The 23,296-nt window shown below is 45.3% G+C and overlaps 3 protein-coding genes across 4 annotated transcripts; all 3 read right to left on the bottom strand.

Annotated features, from left to right (window-relative positions):
- Positions 1-127: 127 nt before the first annotated feature.
- LOC311309896 (AN1-type zinc finger protein 3-like) lies at positions 128-6,432 on the bottom strand. The gene is made up of 7 exons (XM_084439242.1): positions 6,364-6,432; positions 5,888-6,257; positions 2,783-2,823; positions 1,600-1,794; positions 696-767; positions 439-609; positions 128-297 (listed from the first exon to the last, which is right to left on the bottom strand). The coding sequence occupies exons 2-7, from the start codon at positions 5,956-5,958 to the stop codon at positions 143-145; spliced, it is 705 nt and encodes a 234-aa protein (XP_084295368.1). The 5' UTR covers positions 5,959-6,257; positions 6,364-6,432; the 3' UTR covers positions 128-142.
- Positions 6,433-7,748: 1,316 nt separating this feature from the next.
- On the bottom strand, positions 7,749-13,423 carry LOC311309889 (BTB/POZ domain-containing protein 9-like). 2 transcript variants are annotated; one of them, XM_084439234.1, is made up of 11 exons: positions 13,283-13,423; positions 12,555-12,765; positions 12,010-12,373; positions 11,624-11,891; positions 11,113-11,332; positions 9,801-9,920; positions 9,555-9,664; positions 9,197-9,386; positions 9,007-9,114; positions 8,776-8,854; positions 7,749-8,691 (listed from the first exon to the last, which is right to left on the bottom strand). In XM_084439234.1, the coding sequence occupies exons 2-11, from the start codon at positions 12,737-12,739 to the stop codon at positions 8,491-8,493; spliced, it is 1,845 nt and encodes a 614-aa protein (XP_084295360.1). In that variant the 5' UTR covers positions 12,740-12,765; positions 13,283-13,423; the 3' UTR covers positions 7,749-8,490. The 2 variants fall into 2 exon arrangements, with proteins under 2 accessions (XP_084295360.1, XP_084295359.1); XM_084439233.1 differs by having other exon boundaries at positions 7,749-8,854.
- A 648-nt stretch (positions 13,424-14,071) lies between these two features.
- On the bottom strand, positions 14,072-15,736 carry LOC311310567 (lactoylglutathione lyase-like; the record flags this gene model as incomplete). Its single annotated transcript, XM_084440077.1, has 6 exons — positions 14,072-14,169; positions 14,254-14,343; positions 14,442-14,509; positions 14,643-14,783; positions 15,283-15,365; positions 15,668-15,736. 6 exons carry the CDS (start codon positions 15,734-15,736, stop codon positions 14,072-14,074), a joined length of 549 nt encoding a protein of 182 aa, XP_084296203.1.
- Between the last annotated feature and the right edge of the window lie 7,560 nt (positions 15,737-23,296).

Below are 23,296 nucleotides of genomic sequence, written 5' to 3'. Positions count from 1 at the left end.
CACTCACTGAGTTCAAGTTTCACTCACTCACTCACTCACTCACTCACTCACTCACTCACTCACTCACTCACTCACCCTACCCTCCCTCCCTCCCTCTTTAAGTGATTCTTCTCTGAGTGGATGGGCGGCTTGGGCTGGGCACTCAAGAGCACTCCTCTCCGATGCGTTGGCAGGAGCGGCCGACCTTGCGGTCCAGCTTGACCATCTTGAGGACGGCCTCCTCGCGCCCGCGCCCCAGGTGGTCAAACAGACAATCGTGCTGCTCTGGTAGACGGTGCAGCATGCAGAATACATAGCCTGGGAAAGACAAGTGAAGGGGTGAGAGTGAGACAGAGTGAGAGAGAGACAGAGAGTTTAAAAAAAAGTCAATTGAACATGAGTAGGACTAAGTGGAAACCAAGGGTTCAAAGTTCACACGATTGTTCTCGTGCTACTGACCACAGCGGCAGGAGCCCAGTTCTTGCTGTACCAGCTCTAGTTTGGTTTGGCAGCGAAAGCAGCGGCGGCGGTTCTTCTGCTTGGGCCCTCCGGGGGGCTGCTCACGCCCCGCCTCCTCCTCGTCCCTCCGTGCCCGTTTCTCTGGTGACGCCTCGCCCTCCGACCCTGAAGCTGAACAGAACCAAGGTTACACAAGAGTTCAACGGGGGACTTCTTGGGACCCAGAAGACCTCACAGGAGTCAAGGGAGGGCTGTACCTGAGTCGCAGTGCCGTTTTGTGGGTGTGCAGTGTGTGCCTTGGGCTGTTTCTGTGCAGGATGCACCTGTGACTGGAGAGAGAAAGAGACACTGCATCTTCAGAGCAAGTCATCGGCAATAACATCCCATACCCAGGCTAAAACAGCATCTAGCACCCAGACCAACATAGACAAATCCGTCAGATTCTCAGATGTAATCAACAATTTTGAATATGTCCAACTCATGACAATATCCTCTTTACTACTACATGCTCTGAGGAAGGCCTCTGGCCGAAACTTTAGCATGTTCCATTGACAGCAAAAATAAACCAGTGAAATAGAGGATCTGTCCATGTATCTTTTATTGGTGAGTGCTACCATGCATCTTTGATGTCCTTTTTGAATATCCTCTTTACCTTGCAATACATGAAGTTTTTTTTTTTACATAACGTAGCAGCTAAAAAATACAAAATGCAACACAATACTGTACTAAATCTTCAATGCAATAAAATGTCAGTGGAATGAGACAGATGGTCAGAGCAACCACGGTTCTTATGTGGGCCAGGCCTCTGCCAGCAGCACCAGTGGAGGGAGCCACAACACTGTTCCTGGGGCAGAAATAGCAGCAGGCTGTCACCATAGCGGATCCAGCACTTCAGTGGGAGGAACACAGTCCAATCCTACAGCCTTCTGCCAATGCAGACACTACGTGTTCTTTGTGTGAAGTGTGCATCCTTTGCTCTTTTAAATGAATGGATAGGCTCAGTGCAATATCTAAAACTCAAACATTTCTGTGGACAGTGCTTGAGTCCAGATAAGAAGTTTTGGTCAGGCTTAGAGTGAGTGATACCAGCAGTGGTGCAATAGCTATTCAGAGGGATTCAGGCACCTTCCTGGACCTGAAATCACAAAGCGTCCATCTTACCTTCCTGTGTTGTGGGGAACGTAGGGAGAGGGTCTTTGCCTGATGGCTGCTCAGAACTAGCAGGTGGGGACGATAGAGATTGGCTACTGCTGCTGCTGCTACTTGTCTCGCTACTGAAGACAGTTGATTGGCTACTCCCAGTGCTTGGGCTTGGCTTTGGGGCACAGTCCTCATCTGGTTGCTTTTCCTGGATATCTGAAAAAGAGAAGGTGATAAAAGATCACGGAGGCGTTTATGAGGTGGAGGATCATAGTCCTACATACAATGCATGTTATCAGCCCAGCTGCGTCACTCAGCGCTCTTACATGGGCAATCAAATGCACGCAAGGACATAAACCAGCATCCTCCCATTTACAAATTCCCCCACCCCATAGACCAAGATGGTCTGACCTAGGAAGGCGCGAGTGTTCCAGAATTACCCCGTTCCACCTTGAAGTCTGTCTGCTTCGGTCTCTTTGCACTGCACACACCCTGAAGGCTCGACTAATTCTGCAAAACAGCGGGGCCTTTTCTCTACCCAATCCCCTGTCTGCGCAGCCTGTGTACTTACGTGTATCTATTCTAAGCAAAGCTGCTGTCTTTGATGCTGGTCTCAAGAGTGGAGGACCCTCCGGTCCCCTCAGTGCTATGCTCACTGGTTTCCATGGACACAGCCAGAGTTCCAGCACACACTCCACCAGTTCTTCCGAGAGCTCTACCGAAGCTGGTCACAAAACTTCACTGACAGAATCTCCATTTTAGATCTACAACACTCCACCAGAGCAGGCTTTGGAGCCATCTCCACACACTAGCATATAGCATTGTATCCAGGGGTATAGTGGAGGGTAAACTCAAGTAAACTCAGTTAAACTCAGTAAACTGGATCGGACAGTTTACCCACCTCTGTATCTATCACCTCAATGTGTCATATCATAAACTTAAAGGTTCTTCTGCTGTGTCCATTTGAGCATGTTCAGTTGTGGTATTATTTTCTACAAGCCCACAGCCACCCTCTAATAAGCTATACAATGACAATGTAAAAGGTGTTTCTCAATAGTTAGGCCATTGCGTGAAAGCCATTTTTACCACTGTACTTTTCCCACCTGGTGATTCAGGTACACTGAGACAAGCCTGCAACAGTCAGCCACTGTCCAGACACATTGGAGTATTAATGGACTGGCTGCAAGGAAAGGCCTAGACTTACCAGCAAAACATTTGGAGCAGAGGTTCATGGTTTTACTCGACCTGCGGACAGAGCAAAATAAAGTTAAAAACAGACACAAACTAAAGGTTTGAGAAATTAAGGTTCTGGCTGTATCCAGATGTACACGTATACTGCCCACCAAACACAGTTCATTTTCCAGTCAAGTGCAATCTCTCCCTCTCATTTGCAGCAACATGACAGACAGGGCCAATTTGACTACTTTTTAATTCCTCTGAGGAGTTTCCATCCTGACCCATTTCGTGTTCCCAGACAGTCAGACCTATGAGGTTGCCATGGCTACGCTAAGAGAGTGAAAACAAGCGGATGGCTGGGTGACAGATGACAGAAAGTCACGGCAGAGATGGGGGGAGGAACAAACAAAAGGCCTGGGGGAGGGTTGAGGGAGGTGCAAACAGTTGGAGAGGAAGGGGAATAAGGTAGCCATAAAGCAGATATTTTGCAAGGAATGAGTAACAGGCACACATGTTGCAGCCTTTTGATCTAATCTCTTAACTGTGTAGCAAACTAACAGGTGGGGGTGAGCAAATGTGCTGCAGCCTATCCTAACAAGGCTCTGACCAACCTTTTTATCAAACACCAGTGAAGTGTTTTAGCAACCCATTACTTTATATCCACTATTTGTGTATTTGTGTGTACTGTAACCAACATCATTGAATAAGGTTGCTTATAAGGTAGGCTACACTGTATCAAAAACACAATCAATAAAAGCTTAAAAAGTAAACCAATAGGCCTACACACACGCAAACCTCAACCATTATGTAGCTAGAAAAACCTGCTCAGCCACCTCCAAGTACTATTAATATCCTCCCACCATAGATACTTGTATTCTCCTACATTCCCTTAAATCCTTCGCTCTATGACATTATGTGACCAGAGGAATGGTTGCTCTCATTCTGGACCTCTCTTTTCCACACTCACTTATATAGGCCTATAGAACCACACAATGCACTATGCTGGGACATTTCTGTCAGCTTAGAGTCCTGTCAAAATGGGAGAGACTGGAACTCCATAGGGTATTCAGACCATTGTGCGTACAAGAGGGAATGTGACCAATGCAGTGTTCAAATCGACCCGGGGTACATTTTAGTCACCCAACCATGACATTAACAGCAGGTTGAACCATTTTCCATCAACAGCAAATCCTACTGGGTTGTTGTCACGTTGACCGAAGGAAGAATGTCTAATGTGAATCAACACTGGTTAATATAGTCTATAATTACACTCCAGGTAGATTTAGTTCTACCAGCTGCTGTCCTGGTGCGGCCAAAACAATCTAGAGCTCAACATTCTCAAGACAGTGGAGATGATTGTTGACTTTAGAAAGAATCCAGCCGCCCCCCCCCCCCTCCCATCACTCTGAATGACACACTAGTGACCACTGTTGACTCCTGCTACCACCATCTCCCGGGACCTCAAGTGGGAGCTATACATCAGCTTCCTCACCAAAAAAGCACAGCAGAGGATGTACTTCCTGAGGCAGCTGAAGAAATTCAACATGCCAAAGGCAATGATGGTTCTCTTCTATACCATCCCTCCTCACCTCCTCCATCACCATCTGGTTCTCAGCCTCAAAAGACAAAAACAAGGGCAGACTGCAGCGCATCAGAGGGTGATCGGCTGTAGACTGCCATCCTTACAAGACCTCCACAACTCCAGGACCCTAAAACGGGCCAGTAAGATCGTGGCCGACCCCTCCCATCCCGGTCTCTTTGACCCACTCCCCTCTGACAGGAGACTGCGGTCCATCGGGACCGGGTCCACACACCACAAAAACAGCTTCTTTCACATGGCCATCAGACTCATTAATAAGGCTTGTGTCCCCCACAACGCGCCCCCCCCCCCATACACACAAACACATACTGACTCTATACCCCTTGCACCACTTGCACACAACCTCTGATTGTTCCACATACCTCCATGGCACACATTACACACACTGTATATAACATTGTTCATCTACCACACTACACTGTACACACACTGTACTGTACATGCACTCACCACACTCCATTCTTGTATATAGTAAGTAAATTGCATTTGTACCTCCATTTTTCTTAACAGTATATTGTAATGTGTACATTGCACTGCATTCCTAGTATGTACTGTACATTCCTAGTATGTGTGAACCATATACATGGCTAATAAACAGATCTTGAATATTCAGTCTTGATATGCTTGGCCTTGATTTAACCAGACAGAGAAGTCTCCCTAAAATGGAAACGCAGCAAATGCAAATTAGCACACGTACGGTGGGGTACATTTTCTAAGGAAGCCAGAGGGAGCAAGGGGAACAGTGACAAGCTTAGGACAACTAAAACCAGGTTGTCTACAGGCAGGGGCAATAAACAATGTCAATTGTGTCACCTGACATTGACAGGTGTGAGTTTTTTGAGTTGACTCACATTCAACCACATAATGCACCCCATTATCCTGTGTGTGTGTGTGTGTGTGTGTGTGTGTGTGTGTGTGTGTGTGTGTGTGTGTGTGTGTGTGTGTGTGTAAAAGATGGCAAAAAAGTAGGAATTTAGCAAAGTGACGCCTTTCACTGTGACAAAAAGCGTACCCTATATTTCAAAAGCAGTATTGCTCTCTATGTTGCACTCATGCTCACAGTCACTCAGTCACAATTCTGCCAAATGCTGTCAAAACATACACTCTACACAAAGACGGTTAGAGATTATATATTACCGGTATGTAAATCACAACATTGCCTACGACGAAACAAGATCGAATGTAAGGGGATGTGTTGAAATTGATACATAAGGACAATTTTGGTGCAGTAACAGTTGTAGCCTATAACAAAGTAACTGTTTCAATTCGTTTTAGGTCAACTACATTAGGAAACATGCAGCAAATTACATCAGTTACTAGTCATCTTCAGATCAACAAATATGGTCCGATGACTAAATAAATATTAGCCTACTGCAAAATGGACAATACGATGGAAATTAATCAGGTTTCTAGATATCAACTTCTCCCAACCCCCACCCGGCCTGCCCAACAGAACAACAATGGGTTTATCCTATTTACTTCCACTCCCCTTAAACCCTAACCAAGATTCGGACAAAATATGCGACGTCTTACCCCCAAAATCCACAGCGACATCGAGGTGGTAAACTTGGAGGTTTACTGCGTTCACTACCAGTATCCCCCATGACTTCAAAAAAAATGATAAGGGTACGCGAGGCTGGGGATGAGACAGGGGCCTTGTCGTTGTAAAGGATCTTGAGTCCACTAAAAGTTGAAAATATCCGCTTGTATAAAGAATTCTAGGTCAAAATACACAAAAGGTTTCGATGGCTTTGCCGACACGAGCGGCCACAGAGAACCGAAGTCTAAACAGCTCCGTTTGGGATTAATTGATCATCCAAGTGTCCTCACGGGACTCAAAGCAATCAGCTGGAGCTCGGCTACGACTAAGCAGCCAGAGGGGTGTCGAAATGCTTTGTCCAACCTGTAACCAAAGAGAAACAGACAGCACACATTGTATTAATTTAACATCGACGACAATATGTAATGACTGCAATATCAACACGCGCTTTCGACATAATACCACTCACAATTCGCTATCTTTCTTTCAACACACGGTGCTGCGTCCCTGTGCGTGGGACCACCCAGTTTATGTCGCCTATGGGAGCCAAACTGTAGCCTACTGTATACAAAATAGGCAGGTCAGAGCGCCGTCATGGTTCTGACTGTATCAGCCTACCTGCACGATCAAGAGTATCACAAACATTAATTATACGCCTTTAAATCGTACTGATTGTCCCGAACTCCTGTGACACCTGTGGGTGAAGAAAATACTGTAGACTAATATTGCAAACATGAAAAATGCACATAATGTACCGGTATATAAAACGTAACGTAAATTTGTCAGTTCTAAAATTGAAATGATATTGATAATGCTCTTAATGATATTCTTGAGATTTAGCTTATCGAACAAAATATATAAAATATTGCAAGTATGACTCAAAATAGCCTATTGTCCCACATCTTTAATACACCTTGCAAATATTTATTGCTGCTGGTATGGTTCTCAGGTTAGAGGCCGATCAAGAATGCATGTAATAATCAACAAAGTTAAAGCAATTGATTTGGTCTTGACAAATTGGTGCCATCAAGGGCAGTCTGACTGACATACAGTACATTGGCACAGGCCCTCTATGTACCACCCAATGTACAAGCTAAAAAGTGTACATTTCCCACCTCTTGTTCTGGGGCAGCCATCCATAGATACATTTTTATTTTATTTGTGGTATTAGATCAATAAGCATTGTTAGAATGGAGATAATTTCAGAACGTTCCGCTTGATTACCCATCAACCGGAGTTCCAAGACACCAGAAAGAAAGATAGTAATGGTAATGGCAGTGATATAGAAACTCAAGTAACCACTTCAGTGATGACAATAATAACTATAAAACACTACAGAAATACAACAAACCGAATGCCTTCAAATCTATTCATGGGAGAAAGAAAAAAAGGTTTTCTGTTTTCTACTTAATCTAATTTAAGTCAAAGTTCAGCCCTCTTTCAGTTTCATGCTAAGTGGGCATTTGCAAAATATTGATACAATGTAAAAGCTTCTAAGCCAGTGAAGATCACAGGGAAGATCAAGGATTTGAAAAGAGGAATTAAAGTGCAACATTAGAGCAGAGAACAAGACAGCAGGAAGTACAGCAGAGTAGGAAACAGCAGTCAAAGGTTCTATTGCACAAACAAAAAGCAATGTGACAAATCAGAACAAACACCAAAACAATGGATAACAATGTGTACAATACATATAGAAATATTACCAACATTCTCAAGGATAAACCATCAAGATTGAGAAAAACAAACAAAACAATATCACCTTTTTTTTTTTTCTTTTTTTTTTTACAATATGGAGAACATAAAGTGCCACATATCAGCTGCTCATAGTGAAGATTCTCCAAATGTACTACGCTCTTAGCTCCAGTGCATAATTTGGTCCACTATCACCTAAAATTTAGACAAAAGTGTGAATTACTTCTAAAACAATTTGAACCAAAACACAAGTGCTAAGCCACATATCAAGTCGAGACAGGAGCTACTGGTCTTTGACCTATATGCTTATGAGATTCATTGAAAAACAAATGGGCAAACACTTGTATTCTAACAAGTGCCAAAAAACCTTATGTCATAGAATTCACAAAATGTCATTACCGAAGCTTAGTACAATTTGTAAAAGCTAACCATTGTCACAGATAACGTTCATTTTCAAAGTGAGGAGAAAAATAAAAAATCATGAGGTGACATTATTGCCAACATCACTGCTGTGAAACACTAGTTACTCTTTGGACAAACAGTTTAACCTCCACTGGCTGGAACAGTACCTGGCCAGTCTAGGCTTTGAGGAGCGCCAATTGAGTATCTTTGCACTGGCAGCAAATGTGGCTAGTATCTTCACAGTAAATGTATGGAACAATTTACTCCATAGACATATTTTTCCTTCATTCTGTATCAATTCAGATAGGACTATCTGGAGCCCTAAAACCTCCTGAAATGGATGTATGACTCTTGTTAATGTGGATCGCAATAAAGGACTTGTTATTATCAAAATTGATCATTTGCTTAGCAGCATTTACTGTAGCAGTGCTTCCTGGGTGGTAAAGGCCTGTGCAAAAATGTTGTCTCGAGATTTCTCTATTGAGAGAAATGGGATCACTTCTTAGTGTTGTGGCTGTGAGGAGGAGGAGGACGAGGAGGGCTGAGAGGGCTGGGAGAGGAGGAGGCTGTGGGTGCGTGAGGGCCGTGGAGGTCGAGGCAGCTGGGCAGTGGAGCTGGACTCTGGAGAGTCCTGCCCTGGACTGCCCTCTTTAACCTCTGTGTCCAACTGGGCTGGACACTCAAAGTGGACGCAGTGGAACACCTGCAGAAAAATCAAAAGGGAATAAGAAAAGAACAGAAACCCAGAGGCGATGGACTGAGGACAGTGCACTATGAGCAGTCCAACCTCATTTGCAGTGTTGTGAGTTCCCACAATGCGGATAAAGGAGGCAGGCTGCTTGTCGAATTTGAGTGTCTGCCAAGACCTGCAAGACAGGAAAGATAAGATGGTAAAGAAACAATCAATGCAAGAGGGCACTCGGACACACTGGTTTAAATGCAACTAATGTGTGGTAAGAACAGGGACACAGAGAGAATGGCAGAGCCAGAGCCGTTGGCCCAGATTTGATGGCCTCACCGACATGCCATCTTGGTGCGGTCCACCACCCTCGTCCACTGCTGCTGGTTGGTGGAGACCTCAATGTAGTAACTGTAGGAGCGCTCGTCACAGTCCCACAGCAGTAGCCTACCCAGAGACACAGTACGAGGACATGAGCTTACTGTTGAATGGACACGCACACAAACGCCCACACACGCACACACAGTACCTTGAGGAGCCTATAGTGTAGGGCTGTGCCAGCTGGATAACGATGGCCCCAGAACCTAGCTGGTGACAGGTGTAGCCAGAGTCCCAGTCATAGTTGCGGGTATCTCCGTTGAGCAGGGCGTTTCTGCTGCGACTCACCCCCTCAATGACACTGGAGCAAGCTGCAATGGTGGCAATGCTCTCACTGGGCACTAGAAACATGGAGAGAGGCAAAGGAAAAGAGATGGAAGATGTTGAGGGAGGAATAAAGGAATAAGATTTAAGAGGAAATGTTGAGAATACGCCACACTTGGTACTGGAGTGAATTATCTATTGTACAAGTAGTATAACACCGGAAATTTGTTCTATTCCTGCCTTACCCAGAAGGCCCTTTTCAAGGGTGAAAGGACGGTTGGTGAACATACACTCGAAAGCCACTAGGTGGAACACCTTGTTGACAGTGTTGTGTGTCCCCACGATGCGTACATACCTGGGGCAAAAAGTCACAATCAGACCCTCTGCTGTAAAACTAAAACTCTAGACGATTAAAGCTGTCCACTCCGGTCTATGTGACCGGAGTGGACAGCTGAAATGGTTTGAAATGGTTTGCCGTGCTATATATTTACCTGCACACACGTGATGTAAAGTAAAGATTCTGCCACGAGCGGCATAAGAACTTTGAATGATCCACCACACGCACCCAGTCAAGCTCATCCATGGACACTTCTATGTAGTATGAGTAGGACCTGCAAAGAAAGAAAGGATCATGGGCTGGAAAACTCCTACATACTGAGAATAAATCAATGTGTATTCCCATCTTGCAAAAATCCAACACATAACAAACATAACAAAAACACAAAGTAAACTGAAATGTTTGTTTGGATCTACACAGTACACAGGTAGGCAGACCACCTGACCACTGTGACTGATCAGAAACTGAGGAAGACATTGACCATGTACAGCCTCAGTGAGCACAGAGAGAGAGACAGGCTGTCGCAGGCAGACCTGGCTACCCAGGGAGGACAGGCTGTGCTCACTCTGCTCACTGGGAGGAGTGGAGACAGAGCTCCACTTCCCTTTACAATGTAAACTATATGATGAAATCCACACAATCTTTTCCCCCCAAAATCACAGCGATATAAAGAATTAAAATCCTCACAGACAGCGCAAAATGAAAAGAAAAGCCATATTGCTCATCTTTAGCAGCAGAATATGCGGCAACCTGCCATAACCTTTGGGACGGCCAGTGGAACAATAAATAATAGTGCAATGTAGATCTAATTGTGACTCCCATCATTATTACCAGTGTATGTTTATTTTGTATTATTAAGCGTTCATTGTCATTTATTGTTTATACTGTATATGTTTGCTTTGGCAATATCTACAAGTGCATCTCAGAAAATTTGAATATTGTGGAAAGTTCATTATTTTCCGTAATTTAATTCAAAAAGTGAAACTTTCATACATTATACATTCATTACACATGTAGTGAAATATTTCAAGGCTGATTGCCTCCATGCCACGCTCCACATTGATGCGGTAATTTGTGCAAAAGGAGCCCCCACCAAGTATTGATTGTATAAATGAACATACTGAACATACTGTACAATCATAAAGATTAAAACAAAAAAAGCTTGAAATATTTTACTTTGTGTAATTGATCTAGAGTACATGAAAGTTTCACTGTTTGAATTAAATTACGGAAAATAATGGGCTTTTTACACAATATTCTTATTTTCTGAGATTCACCTGTAATTGCCAAGCAATAAAGTATCTAAGTATTTCTTGTTATGCCAATAAAGAAATAAAGTATTTCTTGTTATGCCAATAAAACCTTGAAATTGAACTAAATCAAACATATTATTCCATTATTAATTCCATTATTCTTAACCATCAAGACGATACACAGCAAATAAGGGAGAAGAGGCCCAGTCTCACCGGCTGTCTCTGTCCCACAGCAGGATGCGGATGTGGTTGATGATGGAGGGCTGGCCCAGTTTGACCTGGATCCCTGCTCGCCCGTCTTCCTCGATGGGGTGCCTGGAGAAGCCATGGTCTAGATCGTAGTTCTGTGTGTCCCCGTCCAGCAGAGCCGACTTCAGCTCCCCCTTCACCACCTGGGCTCCGTGCTTCATGGTGGCGATGTTCTCCTCCGGGACTGGACAACAAAACACATCAGATGTCACGCGATTGCAAACTGAACAGGTAACCAAGTGTGCGCCGGCATGCATGCATGCATGCATGCATGCATGCATGCGCGCGCGCGCGCACACACACACACACACACACGCGCACACACACACACACACACACACGCGCACACGCGCACACACACACATGCACACACACGCTCGCTCTCTATGGTGCTATTTAAGCACGCTAAGCAACGTGATGGTCCCGTGAATAACAGTCCCATCCCATGATCCACTCTCTACACAGTGAGACTCACTGAGCATGCCGCGGTAGTTGAGGTCCATGTCGCGGCTCTCTGAGCGTGTCTTAATGGCGTCCAGCAGATCGTCTGGACTAAGCAGTGCAGAAGGACGCACCACATTCAGCATTTCCGTCAGGCTCATGAGCGGCAGTCGCACAGCTGACATCACTTCCTGTGTGGCGCCTCCCTCGCCGTTTTGACGACACCAGCGACACAGCGCCTGGAAGATTTCCTTCTCGCTGGCAGCAAACGAGTCCCTCCGAACTACCGTCAGAAGAGCCGTCTACTCAAAGACACCCCCCAACCCCACCCCAAAAAAGAGAAATAAGTCCAGCTATTTCCTCCAATATTTATTTTTATATATATATATTTATATTTGTGCTGAATTCTGTTAGCCTTACCTTGGACAGTGTCAGGAAACCATCTGAGGCCAGGACTTCAGGGGCATGCCGGTCCATGTAACTACAGCATGCTGCACTGAGCGTGCTCAGTGAGTACAGGCTGGCCACATCAAAGACTAAACATACGTTGTGAGTGTGCAGGATGGTGCGCAGGAACTCGGAGGTGGAGTCCTCTAGTGGCTGGAGGCCGTAGCGGTGCGCCAGGCCCAGGAAGTCCAGCAGCACCTCCTCACGGGCTGAGCTAAGGCTGGCCCGGCCTGTATAGAGGTAGTGGAGCAGCATGGAGAATGCCTCAGCCCTCGTCTCCTCCAGACACACCTCCACCTGTGGCTGGGACTCCTTCATCCCACCATACAGAAGAGCTCTGTGGAGTTAATAGGCAGAGGGGAGGGCAGTCCTCTCATACATGATGAGCTCACATTGAACTCGATTCTGAAGAAGCCGCCGGATTGTTGAACTGAGTTACTAAATGCTTTGGAGACACATCATGGCGAGCGAAAGCCACATGCACAAAACAAACACGGTAATGGTAAGAGGTATCTTACCTGAAGTAGTGGCACCGTGCTGCCAGGATTACTCGATGGGCAGGGAACCGTTTTTCCTCCACAATGAAGGTGACATCACTGTATTCTTCACCTGGAACCAAGGCCCCCAGCTGTTCTGACAGCAGGTGGATGTGGTCGATCTCGGACACAGAGGCCAGTGGACGCAAGGGGTGGCTGTTACTCATTGTGAAGGGAATCTCCACAATCGCACCTGCAATAAGCAGAAGAGAGTGTGTGGCGAATCTATTAGCTTCTACTACCTAGATTATATTAGTCAAATGAATAAGGGCCTCTTGTGCATGGGTGGAATCCCTAACCGAAATATAAGGTATTTACGGCTAAATGCTTGAAATCGTTACTTCCGGCTGTGTAAAAATAGTCACTACCTATAAGGAATCATCAGTATGGCTGCCATGGTATTCGGTGGTGGACAGAACTACACTGACCGCTTACAGCAAGCAGCTCAACGTTAGCTAACGAGATAGCCGCCTGTGTCTGCTGTTCCAACTAGCTAGCCGGCTGGCTCTGTGCGCTACCGACTGTCTACTAGAACTGGTCACAGCATATGCATTTTTCATTACACATATTGGCCAATAATGTAATATCGGTTTATAATTTGGCATTCCAACCTATTAAAGCTATTTTACTAGCAAGTGAAGGTGACTATAATTGAAGATGAAAACTGATACCGCCGCTTGAGTTTCAGTCGCGTGACATAACTAACTTACCAACACAATGAGTAATTGTTCTCCCTTTTCCTCCTCCTTTTCGATGTATTCTTTACGATGCAATTCTTCTTTTCAATGTACTTCTTCTTTACGCTATGCGCCAAATACTTAGTAGGGTGTCAAATCCAGACATAAACCCACCATCACAACAAGCGAGTAGGTCATGACCTGGATGTTGTTTGAGGCTGCCCAGTTAAAATAAATTAGAGCGCCCTCTATGGAGTGGAAGCCACAACAGCAGAAGAATGGACAAGGCTCACGATATGTTTAATAGGCCTACAAATACAATGTAAACAATTTACAACCAAATACATTTGATGACACATTGGTACCAAATCAAAACGGTTTTACTGACTGTTTATTGACTCTGTACAACTGCATACAGGAATTTTAATAATTGTACTTGCCCATATTACAGTCACAGTCATCCATATTAGGTCACAGTCACAGTCATCCACGACTGGATGGAATAAGTAGATGAGGATCGATTTGATAGACTGCTAGACTAGAGGTAGTAAATTTCCACATTGGGAACCTTATAATTATAATGTCTAGTTGCGTACCTTGGAACTGTAATGAGGAACTAATTAGTGCTGATACTGTAAGGACGATAGCAAGAATTATAACGTACCTGTACTGGTTACGAAAAAACTTTCTATTCTATTCATGGTGCTTATTGTCTTGATGTGCTCTGAAAATAGCCTACTTTATCTTTCTCGACCTTTCATGGTTGTCCTCTTTTCAGACTCCTCATTTGCATTTAGCCTACAAGTAAAATCCTAAAACAGTTTATGGGTCTGAAGTTATGGTGTGCATTTTGTTTGGACTCAAAATCTCAATCCAGTATCCATCAGGGTCCTGTATGAAGGCCAGTCCCTTCATTTTACCTGTGGGAAGAAAATGTCACTGATAAAACACTTAATAAGGAATCAAATTGGATCAAGATGAATGTCAATGTGAACAAAACATACCATCATCTGGCTTTTTAACAAATGTTGCTTCTTGCTCCTCAAATAGTTTACAGGCTGCATAGACATCAGGTACAGCAATGCCAATGTGCCCTACAGAGAAAGAGAAAAGGAGGGATAGGGCATGGAAATTATGAATGAAATATTTATACCTCTTCAGTGGTGATATTTGATTTGATGTAATTTCTTACCAAAGCCCAGTGGTTCAGCATTTCCGTTGTGGTATGATATGCTGTCATCTGACTCTGAGCCCCAGTTGCTACAGACAACAGAAAGAAGAACGAAATGTGAGATCTTATTTTATTGGTTATGGAAGCAATATTTCACTGTTTCCCAAATCACTTTGAGGAGCTGGGAAACAGAGAGAGTGTGAAGCTGTGAGGTGTGCCTACTGTGTGAGCTGTATAGTGGCTTGGCGAGAGAAAGTCCATGCCGTCCTCTCTTTCACGTCCACGGGAATCTCCCTCTTTTCCTCATACCCCAAGAAGTAGAGTGTGAAACGCATGGATGTGAAGTCGATTTTCTGAAGCAACCTGAGGTGAACAGCAATTGCAATCATGCAGAGTGGTATGCATGCTGATTCAACCTGGATCTCCACCCATAGAGCCCAGCCCTAGGTCTATTTGTAAGGCAAGGCAAGTTTATTTGTATAGCAGGAGCTTGCTCGGTCGCCTTGTTGAGAGGGGTCAGGGAATAATTTTTACAGCTCACTTTTCTGGCCCCTGGGTGATACAGTTTTTTTGCTTCCCTCTGAAATATGTAGGGGTGGTATGTATGCTCACCTCCCTTGTTCTCTGTAAAGCACATTGTGTTGCCTCTGGGTATGAAATGCGCTATACAAATAAAACTTTGATTGATTGATTGATTGAACACATTTCAGCAACAAGGCAATTCAAAGTGCTTTACATGAGACATTAAAGCATCAAGACAAAGTGCTACAGTACAACTTATATTTAAAAAGGCTTGTCTTAATAGGATGATGCATTTGACAAGGTTCTTCTGCGAGAGGTGATGGTAGAGAACTGGACTCACGTCATGCCCATGATGCGGGTGTAGAAGTCTAGAGATTTAAAAGGGTCTTTCACTCTCAGCATTGTTTGTTGCATCATGTAGTCCTGAAGAGAACAGGGAAGAGGAGTGTCAAGCAAGTTACAGCTTGCAAAATATGTTTTGACTCAAGCTGTATTTTCAGCTTCCTGCTTACAGAACCAGAAACACAACAAATCTCTTGTGTCAAAATGTACTCTAATGATCTTATCTAATGTTATAATTACTTGCTTTTGCTAGTGTACGCAGGACAGGGACCATGGACGCATAGGTAGGCTACCTATACAGGTATGGTGTTTTAGGTCGCTCACGCCCACAATGTCTTAATGGACACAACACTGTTCTGTCTTTGTAATCTCGTGGCACTAACCTTGGTGATAGTGTCCCCTTCTTTGCATGCAGCGGCTACGGCCTCATCTGTCAGCCCTTTACTTTTCATTTTGCGGATCGAGAACCAGTGACACCTGTCCGAATACCTTGCAGTTCCGCGAATTGACTATGCCAAGACGAGAAAACTCACGAACCTAGGCTACTTGACACATGTAAAGTGGGAGGAGTTGACAAAAATGATTTGTATGATTGACGATTAAAAATAAATAAATAAAAACCGACTGGCTGCCGTGCTTCTGCATTTGGAAACTGCAGTTGACGGAGAAGCAAGTAGTTTTAGGTGATAGAAGTCTATGATAGAAATTCTATCATAGGCTATTTGAAGTCACTACTCATCTATTTATTTCCGTAGAACTAGCCTACAAAGGCTCAAATAAAGTTAAACTGATTCAGTTAGGGTAATTGCTGGGGAGGCCGCATTCTAAGAAAATTAGTTGTGATTGTGAAGATAGCTAGCTAAATCAACAGAATGAAGATGCTAGCCTAATTTTAACCAGTAGATGGTGGCAATGGCAGACACCTGCCAGTGATCAATGGTGACTTAAAAGAAAAACTGAATTTAATAATATCAATAATAATAACAATAACAACAACAATAATAATAATAATAATAAAAATAATAATAATAATATAAATAGACATAAAATGAACGTAAATTCAGGGAAAATAAGATGGAAGATAAAACACAATAAAAAGAAGAAATCACGTAAAATACATTTGAAAAAATATATAAAGATAGAAACTCACACCTAATCCGAAATTATTCTCTGTGTAATTTGTCTAGACCGACTTCCATGAGCGGTAGTTGGCCCTGTCCTCGTTGACAGATGTCTATTCCTCTGCGAATAGTGTGACGGTCTACTTGGTGTCTGTTTTGTTGTTGTTGCACTGCAGGACAGTGGTGTGCCCGCAGAGCGTCAGGATAAACGCTTCTGGCTGGGCTCGTCAGCCTAAATAACCTACACATGATAGCTTCAAGAGCAGGCACATTCCACCGGGAGATCTTTTGTTTAGTTGTGGCTTTTTGATATTGTGTGGCAGTATTGTTTTACACCTTACAACACCTCTCATTCATACTATCCATGCATCCACTCACTTACACCACTGATTACGGATGGACACACCTCATCCTTATTTTCTGTAAGCTTTATTGAGTCTTTAGTTAATAAGTTAATAAATATAGGCCTATTTTGTTATCCATGCAACCTGGCATTGGTCTCCCCTCCTTGTCATGGCCTTTGAGCCGGGGCGTGACAATAGTGTTTCAACCTAACATTTAATTTAGCAGGCTATACTGTCAGTATGTATAGTGTATGGTTTTAGTCTTTATTATCTTCTGTTCTCATTTTCATATGATCACAGAGATGAAACTCGAATGGATGTGTCCACGGAGAGGTGCATTATCAAGGAGGTTATTCATAGGTAATGAGGTAATGAACTGTTCTTAAGAGCTAAGTCACTAATTGTTTGAGCTTGGCTTCCACCAAGCTCAAACACAAGCACAATATGTGTTAGTTTGTTAGTTTTATTGGGAACCATCTGAAGTGGAAAAACTGAGAATTGGACAAATCACAAATAGTAGGCTATGAATTATCAGAAAACAAAGGAATTCAAAAATGTAACTATAAGATAGTTTAAATAAAAATGTCTAACAACTCAAACAGTCATTATACCAAAAAGGTATGATTAGGGTAACTATATGATTAGGTACTATCAGGGCAATATTATGCCTTATTGTCAATACATTTTATGATACAATAATGTTATTCCATTTCGATAATAACACAGGTTATAAAGTACAATATAGGCTACATTCTCTGTAAAGTTAGACAGTCACTGTTGGAATATTATTATTTTCATTATAAAATCATGACATTTAAAATGTTGCTGGATATTTTCATAACACAGCTGAAGCCACGTGTAGCCTAGTACATTTACCATAAACACTTCTTTGGAAAGCCCCTTCATTTTCTCTGATTTGAAGATAAATAAAAAGTGAAAAGGTGTTAACCAAAGAGTCTGGCTAATCCATAATCCTTCTCTATGCTCTCCTTTCACCCTGTAATTCACTTCTCAGGGTTCAAATTATTTGGAGCACCGGCACTTGGATCTGATTGGCTATCCCCTTCTGTCACGGAAGAGCTGTTCAACCTATAAGAAAGCAGGAGAGAAGAGGCTTTAGTGGATTATGTAATGGCAGTGGGCCAGGTATCTGAGCTCTAGTTCACCCTAACTCTAGAGCGGGGAGTGGGGAAGTAGGGCTAATCTATTGAGGATTATATCCAGCAGGTGGCCCCTCAGTAATACATTAACAGCTGATGGCAATGGCAACAAACTACACTGGAGGGCACTTTGGCTTTAGGTTTTAATTAACTTGTTGTTCTTAAGTGCACTAGCTTGTAGGACTTGTCATGCAGGTATGTACAAGATACAGTTACCATGTATGTACAATGAAATACTTGAGACATTCTCACATAGACCATAAAACAAGCAATAAACAGTTGCATGTGGTGTCAATGCTTAATCTAATTAATTCCACCCACTCGTTTCTGTTGAATACAGTGTAGTGTAAGAAGAACATGAAAGGGAGACCCCAAAGAAGCTAAATGAAAAGCTTTTGGTAGGGGACCCAAGACATACAAACCAGAGACCACTCAGTTGTGCTAACTCATAACCACCCAATCCTCACACCACTCAGTGAACTCACACCAGGATATTGCACGTATGATTCTCTTTTGTAGTGACTCTAGTTGTACAAGATGACTGGGGAAAGTATTACACCAAATTATATTACAGTAGTTTATATGTGGTTTGAATAGGGATCTATATAATGTAAGGAGTTCTGAGAGTGGAAGTGTCTTAATTTGAAAAATATATGAAAAAATAAACCAACATATTTGGATAATTTGTTTTGTAATGCCACAATATGCCTCTTAGAATTTAAGAATTCATCAATGAGTACTGAGGAATTAAGTGGAGTGAACTTGAACTTGAATATCTTGACCATCGATATTAACACTAATAAGATCTATATTATTTTCATTTCTTATAGAACGAAATACAATATATAATTTGTTTGTTTTATGCTGAGTGATACTTTATTGCACTTAAACCAGATATCCATTTTCACCAGCTCCTTGTTTACCTTTTCCTGTAGCACCAGAGGATTCTTGTGCAACAGGAGCAGGTTAGTGTCATCATCAAAAATTACAGTACTGTGTGTAATGTCTCAGATGCATTAACAAAATAATTTATGTAAATAAAGAATAGTTGCTTGCTTATTCTCCCCATCCCCTGAAGTCCGCAACCTGGACGTCATTCTGGAGTCCACCCTCTCCTTCCGGTCTCACATCAACTCCACCACCAAATCCGCCTTCTTCCACCTCCGAGACATCTCCAGACTCCGGCCGTATCTCTCCGACTCCGTCACTGAGACCCTCGTTCATGCATTCATCTCCTCCCGTTTAGACTACTGCAACAGAGTCCTGTCCGGGCTACTGGACACTGCCCTGGACAGGCTCCAGTATGCAATGAACTCAGCTGCTAGGGTTCTCACCCGCACTAAGCCCTGGCAGCACATCACCCCTATCCTCATCTGCCTGCACTGGCTCCCGGTCAAATCCCGCATCACATACAAGCTCCTCCTGCTCACCTACAAAGCTCTCCACGGCTTGGCCCCCCAGTACCTCTCCGATCTCCTCCACCACTACACCCCACCCAGAACTCTGAGGTCCTTTAACAAGGACCGCCTCGTCGAGCCTACTGAAAACCTCAAGACCTTCGGGTACAGAGCCTTCAGTGTGGCAGCCCCCACCCTCTGGAACTCTCTCCCCAAGGACATCCGCGATTCACCAACCCTGGACATATTCAAAGCTGCTCTCAAAACCCACCTGTTCACCTCTGCCTATAAATTATAGTTCTTACTGTTCCATGTTCTTACTGTTCCATGTGCTCTGTGATGTCTGTGCTTTGTTTGTCTCCCTCCTGTAAAGCGACCTTGGGTCTATGAAAGGCGCTATATAAATTAAAGTTATTGTTATTATTATTATTATTATTATTATTATTTTTCTTTATGGTGCTTTGCCAGTTGCAGCATACTGCTGTCGATTCTTTATTGACATTTTGCAATTATCTCAGTTAATGTGTGTCAGTTAACACACTGCTCTTCTAGATAGATAGATAGATAGATAGATAGATAGATAGATAGATAGATAGATAGATCCAAAGAGCAGAGGACGATGCTCACCTGTCTGTGCTGTTCACGACACCGGGCTCGGCTTGTGTGATCAGGCGGGGTCTTCCATCTGACTGGCTGTGTCTCACGGAGGTCTGGGGCCTGCGGGTGGGCAGCCTGCCCTGGGACACGTCCCCACAGGGGCTGAGGAGTGTGGAGCTGCAAGAGAGAGTCCAGGTCTGGCTGTTTTGACAGAACACCGAGCGGGCCTCACTGAAGGACATGGAGGGGGACTCGTTCTCTTCGCCACAGTTATCCCTGGCCCATGTTTTGATTCTGGGAGAACCTGGGCGCGAGGGGCTCCTCCATTGGCCTAAGGAGGGGCAGGTGGGCTGGTCTTTGTGAGCAGGCGGACTGGGTAGTCTGTGGTGCACAGAGGCACAGGAGGGTGGTAGGCGGGCTCTGGAGACCGGTGGGGTGGTGGGTCGATGGCTGCAGGGGTAGTCTGCCTCACAGTAGTCCCCGTTCCCCTGCCTGAGGCCCAATCCACCGCTGAGAGGCGAGGGCCCTCTGGGGCCCTGGTCTGCCGGACTTCTCCTCACAGGGGACTCGGCGGCATTGCGCAGGTGGATGATTTTGCGGGCCTGTCTGTAGAGGCTGGCAGCTTGCTCTTTCTCAGGGTCGACATCTGCCTGTGGAGACTGCTCCGTGCCCTGGCAGTGCTGGGCGTCCACCGCGCTGTCCTGCCTGACGGGACGAGCAGGAGAGACGCAGAGGGAGCCGACGCGGCCCATACTGCCGCGGTTGGGGAGCACCGTCACGTTCTGTACGGAAGCCCTTAGGCGCTGGGAGATACCGCTCCGTTGTCGCACGGTGGGCCGGCCCCTCCCCGAATCCTCCTCTAGCCCCTCCTCCTCCCTGGGGGTCTCCACCGTGCTCTGGAAGGAATTGTCCATCAGGACCTCTGGGGGAGGGGGTGGCAGGCTGTCCATGTCCATGTCCTCCCTGCCCTCCACAGACCAGCCATTGTTGTTATTGTTGCCGTTGTTGATAAGGCCCCCCTCCCCGGTCCATATGTCAGGTAAGAGGGGCGAGCCATTCCTCCTAGACCCCCGGATGTGAGGTGGTATGTTTGCCAGGCTTTGGCCCGGTCTGCCATCCACCCCTTTGCTGAAGGTATTTATCAGTCTTCTGACAGAGTGACAGCCCGGGCGCCGGAGTGCTGGTAAGGAGCTGGCTGTTTGGTTCCCCTTTAGAGGGCCTGAGGATTGACTTCTTAGCCCTGCCCTGTACAGAGCGTTGCTGGCCCCTCCTTCTGCTCTGTCTGCCATCTTCCTCATACGCTGATCCAGGTCTATCTGGTTCTTTTGCAGCTCCAGGAGAGAGTTGAGGTATTCTGTGGACTGTGAATGTTGCGGCCTAGCTGTGGGGGCAGCGGTGAGAGGGCGCCTGGGTAGCTGGCCCTGGCTGTGTTTGGGGGGCACAGGGAGCACAAGCTGACTGGGGTCTGGTGGGGAGGAATTTGACCTTTTCCTCCAAGACCTCGCACCCTCCTCTTTCTCATCCTCCTCATCCTCATAATCATCATTATCTTCCTCTTCCTCCTCCTCCCCTTCGTTAAGGCATACCTGGCTGGGGGGACTGTGGGGTGTGATGTAGGCGCTGCTGCCGGACCCAGAGCTCCCGCGGTGGCGGCGACAGCGGTCAGAGCCGGCCAGGGATTCATTTTCGCCACCTATGCCGCTGTCTTCGCTGTGCAGAGCCGAGTCCTCAGGGGTGGACTTCCTCATGGCCGCCACCTCCACGCAAGCCAGCACCTGAGCCAGTCGGCCCTCAGCAACCCGCTTGTTCTGCAGCCTCTCGCTCAGCAGCTTGGAGAGAGAGGCAAAGTATTCTACTGCCTCCTCCAGAGTGTTGTCTCCCAGGCTGTGGACTGAGCTCCCAACCAACCTCAACTTCTCTGTGGAGTGCTGGAGCATCTGCTGCAACAGGTCTGGAGGTGGGTCAGAGGAGCTGGTGCCAGTGCTGGGCTTTGTGGGCATGGGCGGTAGGACCCTCATCCCAGAGGGCCAAGCCATGTGGTCCCCATGCTCTTTCAGCATCAGCTCCCCCTCCTCGGCCATCTCCTCCAGGGCCTGGTTGACCTCCTCAAAGCGCAGCACGATGGCTGCCATCATTGGTCGCAGGGAGAGCTGTGTTTGGGCGGCATGGTCCAACAGGCCCAGTAGGGTTTCATATTTGGAGATGTTAGGGTTCAGGTAGGCGTAGGCCGCCTGGTGGGCCTTCACCATATGCACAGGGAGGTCCACTTTGATGCGGATGACGGAGGACTTTCTCTCCTTTTCTCTCAGTCTGCCTTGTTTAGAACCCTTGTTGTTCCTTCTCTTCTCTCCCTTTTTCATCTGCTTCTCTGCGGTTAACTGCTCGCCCTGTATGTCTCTCTCCTGTGACTCCATGTTTACCTGGATATTAGCGACGCCTTCTGGGCTGGAGACGATGGCTGGGCTCGGGGCCATCGTAGCCGCTTTGGTCGACCGTAAGGGCTCCTCCGGAGCTGGTGATGGAAGTTCCTCTGCTCCCTCGTCAGTCCCCGAGCCTGGGTGCTCTCCCTCCCCAGGCTTCAGAACGAGGTGGTCACCCTCTGGTGTGGAGGGTAGAGGGCTGTGGAGGCCTGCTGCCCCACCAAATAGCTGACCCTTGGATGGGGAACAGCCCATAGCTTAGAAGAAGTTGAAAAAAATAAAAGCCTTTGTATGGATTCAAATTAGGAGACAAACACAAAACATTAGCTTAGTAAGTAAACAAATTCCTTGTCCTCCATTGATTGATCCCGGTCCGTGTGCTAGCGTCCAGGAACACAAGAGAGCTTGTGGAAGTTGTGAATGTTGAAACTCCAACCAAAGCAATTTGGCCGCTCAATTAGAATATCCAATCCAAACATCAGTTTTCATGTGTGGTCCAGACTTCTCGAAACAGTGCAGTGTCTTCCACACCAAAGAGAGCTCGAGAGACTGAGGAGCTAAAAGCATAGACGGATATGAGGTCTCTCTTCTCCTCTCTTGTGTAGCTTGCACAGATGGTCACGTAAGGCTCTCTAGTGCACCTTGCACACACACACACACACACACACACATACACACGCACACACACACACACACACACACACACACACACACACACACACACACACACACACACACACACGTAAGACTATAAGCTCATCAAGGTAATCAGGAGCCAAGTTTGTCAGGTGTATTTTTTTTACCCTCCTCTGTTGCATGTCTTACTGGCAACACTACGAGTTTACAGGCAACAACAGCGTTAAAAACGATTAAGGCAAAACCAGTGACAAAAAAGTGTTTTTCTTTGGATTCTCTGTCTATTTGCACATTTATTTAGATTGTATTGATATTATATTCCATTGATAATGATTTA

The sequence above is a fragment of the Borostomias antarcticus genome (assembly GCF_949987555.1).
Source record: "Borostomias antarcticus genome assembly, chromosome: 6".
Classification (NCBI taxonomy): Eukaryota; Metazoa; Chordata; class Actinopteri; order Stomiiformes; family Stomiidae; genus Borostomias; species Borostomias antarcticus.
Note: the sequence above shows the minus strand (reverse complement) of the source record. Positions and strands in the feature narration are given on the sequence as shown.

Coding starts and splice junctions, on each gene's coding strand:
- LOC311309896 (XM_084439242.1), bottom strand. CDS start 5,958: ATGGGGGATACTGGTAGTGAACGCAGTAAACCTCCAAGTTTACCACCT. Junction 2,824..5,887: donor TGTCGCTGTGGATTTTGGGG/GTAAGACGTCGC, acceptor CTCTGTCCGCAG/GTCGAGTAAAACCATGAACC. Junction 298..438: donor ACTGGGCTCCTGCCGCTGTG/GTCAGTAGCACG, acceptor TGTCTTTCCCAG/GCTATGTATTCTGCATGCTG.
- LOC311309889 (XM_084439233.1), bottom strand. CDS start 12,739: ATGAGTAACAGCCACCCCTTGCGTCCACTGGCCTCTGTGTCCGAGATC. Junction 12,374..12,554: donor GCACGGTGCCACTACTTCAG/GTAAGATACCTC, acceptor TTAACTCCACAG/AGCTCTTCTGTATGGTGGGA. Junction 9,387..9,554: donor CCTTGAAAAGGGCCTTCTGG/GTAAGGCAGGAA, acceptor CCATGTTTCTAG/TGCCCAGTGAGAGCATTGCC.